The following is a 3,309-nucleotide window of genomic DNA, read 5'->3' as shown; positions in this document are numbered from 1 at the left end:
TCTTCACCCCCACCATTGAGGCTCGCACAGCACAGTCCAGTAAGTGTCTCCCAGAGCCACGGCTGCTACAGCTGGGCGGGTGTACACACATGCACACCCTTTCCCCTCGACCAGGGGGTGGTCAGTTCCGCTGGGCCCTGGGCTCAGTCTGGATCCCAAGTGAGGGACAGGTAAGTGCCCTCTAGTCTGCATCCAGGCGGCTGCTGCCCTCGCTGCTCCCTGCCCACCTCCTGCCTTCCCTCAGCCCTGCCCCCGCCCAGGTAAGTTCTGTGTCTCCTCCCCCACCCGCTCTGTGCTGGTCACATTAGCCCGCAGCCACCCTCCATCGAGGCACCGCTGTGCTCGCTGTGTTTCCGAGCTGCTCCAGCGGCGTCTTCCCTCCTGTATCCCCACATCTCATCTCCCTGTTACCCATATTCCTGCCTCCTGCCCCCTCCACGAGAGTCCCTGTGAGCCAGGCAGTCTCACTGAGCCAGCCGCACGGGGGGAGATGAGGCCGCACTGGGGCCGTGTGGCACTCGCATGTTGGACTGTGCATGAGGCTGTGTGTGTACGCATTTAGGAGTGCTGCGTGCAACTGTGTTCCTGCGTGAGACTGATGCTGTGAGTGTGTCCATGTCTGAGCACCCAGCTGTGCAGCCCCTGAAGGTGTCTGTCACTGTGGCTGGGTCTGGGTGTGTCCATTGGCTGTTCTTAGGATTGGGACCCAACCAGTGTGTCTCAGGGTGTCTGGCTCTCTGCACCTCTCCCTCCCGGCGACAGATTGCGAGCCCATGGGCTCTCTACTCACATGGCCACAGTGAGCCATCATCTGTGAGGTTGCCTGTGATAATGGGGCCAAGTATGTGTGGCTGGTTGGGGTCGTGGCATTGAGACAGCACGTGTGATGACATGTCATGGTCCTGTGAGGCCCCTTTTGTCACATGGGGTTGTGTGAATGTGCCGTGTGTGACTTGGTGTTCCTGGATTCATTCTACAAGCACCTGCCACACTCCTGCCGGGGCCCATGCACCCTGCTGGGAGTAGCACAACCATGACGTGGCCTCTGCCCGCGGGGGTCCTTGTCTAGTGGGGAAGACAGATATTAAACCCACAATTACCCAAATGAGCTTTTAATTATATTTGTGTAAAGTGCCGTGGAGGAAACAAACAGTGGAGAGAAGATGTGACGGGAAGCTGGTGTTATCTGAGGGGTCAAAGGGGCTTCCTTGGGTGACACGGAAGCCCTAGGCAGGGGGTCAGCAGGTGCCAGAGACCTTGAAGCAGGAAGGCGCCTGGTTGTGGTCAGGGCGAGCAGCCAGCCAGTATGGCCAGAGCAGCCCCCTGAGGACAGCATCAGGGCTTTGGGGACAGGAAACAGTAGAGCTGCCTAGCTAAGGGTGAGAATGCGCGGAACAGCCCAACAGCACGCTGGAGACAGGGGAGGCGGTGTGCGTCGTTCTAGGTAAGTGGTGGCGGCTTAGGGGAGCTGGAGGTGGGGGTCGGGGGTGGTTTTGAGAGCCGTCTGGGATCCCGCTGGCCAGGCTTCGTGACAGATTAGGTGTGGGGTGGGCTAAGGGAGGGGTGCCTCGGGTGCAGCCTTGTACATGGTGTGCAGACCTGGGAGGAGAGTGGTGCCACTCACTCCCTGGGATGGGAAGTGAGACAGAAGCAGGCACGAGCGGCACGCCTGGTGCAGAGGCCCCCAGGCTCGGGAAGCTGTGTGCCATCCGGGCGCTGATGCTTGGCGGGTGGCCGGGATCCAGAGCTGGGGCTGGAGTTCAACTGAGAAGGAGGACCAGGGATGGGAGGGACTCCAGGAGACGGCGGTGTCTTGGAGGTCAGAAGAAGAGAGTTTCAAGAAGGAGACCAGATGTTGCTGCTGAGTGGTCAGGGCCAGAGCGTGACCACTGGGTGTAGTAATACGCAGGGGTGGACCTGGCGTGAGGGGCTGAAGCCGACTGGCGACCCAGGAGGCTTGTGTGGGAGACACGGAGGTAGAGACAGAGGCTTAGCTGAGAAAGGGGACACCGCAGCTGGTGCAGTAGGGGAGGCTGTGGGGCCAAGGATGGGATGTAGGAAGACTAAGATGGGGAAATCTTGAGCACACATAAACGTCATTGGAAATGTGTCCACGAGAAGTAGACAGTGCGGAAAAGAGGATAGTTGGCACCTTGGGAAGTGAGGAAGAGGGCAGAGCACAGGCAAGGGGAGAGACTGGCCTTGGACAGGAAGGTACTCCCTTCCTTCCTGGGGCGGGGGAAGGAGAAACCCGCAGCCAAAGCTGGCCAGTTGGTGGGTTTGGTACCGAGAGCTGCAGGAGCGGCTGTCGGGAGGTCTTGGTTTTCTCTGCAGAGTAGGAGATGGGATCATCTGCCGAGAGGAAGGGAGGTTTGAGGAGCGGCGTGGTAGGGGGTGGCGGGCAGAGAGCAGAGGCCAGCCGACAAGCGTGGATCGTCCCGGGAGCCGTGGGCACTCACAGGGCTCTCACCAGCCTTGGCAGGTTCTTCTACCTGCCCCGTGTGCTGCCTTGGAGGGGGTGGGGCATGGGGTCATTCAGAACCTGCCGCAGGCTAGGCAGGAGCTCAGAGTTTGGCGTGTTGGTATGAGTGGTGAGCGTCTAAGCTGAATAGCAAGGGCAGTGAGGATGGTAGGTCAGCAGATGGGGACCCTGGGGCTGCAGGGCAGGCAGTGGGCTGGGGACCCTGAGCAGCTGAGCTGGGCCATGAGGCGAGGGCCTGTCAGGGGGTGTTGGAGGCCAGTTGTAGAGAGAGTGGCAGTGTCTGGGGCAGGACGCCCGCAGTGCAGGGAGGAGAAGGCTCTGAAGGTGAGGGACTTGGGAGCCAGTGGGTTGAGGGGCTGCTGGCATCCTGGTCAGGGTGGTGACAGAACTCACGATGAGAACACCCCCGTGATGACAGCGGAGTTCTCAGTGGGACTGGGGTCTGGGAATGATGAGTGAGGGCCCCTCTGATGGGTCCTTTCCCTTAGACTGCCCCGGGGGCTTTGCACCTTGGCCATAGACACCCTGTCCAGGCAGACACAGGCTCAGGCCGCCTCGCGCCACAAGAGCCATCAGGTCACTTGTCCTGAGAAGGGGAGAGCTGTGGGCACAGCCATGAGTGGTTGTAGGCGTGAGCAGGGATGAGGGTGGCATGGCCTCTGTTGCTTGTGTGTGTCTGACGCCGTGTGTGTTTCATATGAGACGGTGGATGTGTGAGGCGCTGCGTTAGAGGCCTGCGTGTGTGTCTGTGTGCGTGTGTGGAGAGCCTGTGGTCTGGCGGGAGAGCCGGGCTGTCTGGTGGCCAGTGGCGGCAGCTTGCCTGGAGG

General features: G+C 60.7%; 1 protein-coding gene across 1 annotated transcript in view; it reads left to right on the top strand.

The window, feature by feature from the left end:
- Positions 1-3,309, top strand: part of PTPRF (protein tyrosine phosphatase, receptor type, F) — a 76,756-nt gene that overhangs the window by 50,132 nt on the left and 23,315 nt on the right. Inside the window, 1 exon segment of the mRNA XM_010862795.1 lies at positions 2,971-3,113. Coding sequence (XP_010861097.1) covers positions 2,971-3,113 — 143 coding nt within the window.

The sequence above is a fragment of the Bison bison genome, unplaced genomic scaffold, assembly GCF_000754665.1.
Source record: "Bison bison bison isolate TAMUID 2011002044 unplaced genomic scaffold, Bison_UMD1.0 scf7180017864484, whole genome shotgun sequence".
Taxonomy (NCBI): domain Eukaryota; kingdom Metazoa; phylum Chordata; class Mammalia; order Artiodactyla; family Bovidae; genus Bison; species Bison bison.
This window is presented reverse-complemented; position numbering and strand designations above follow the sequence as displayed.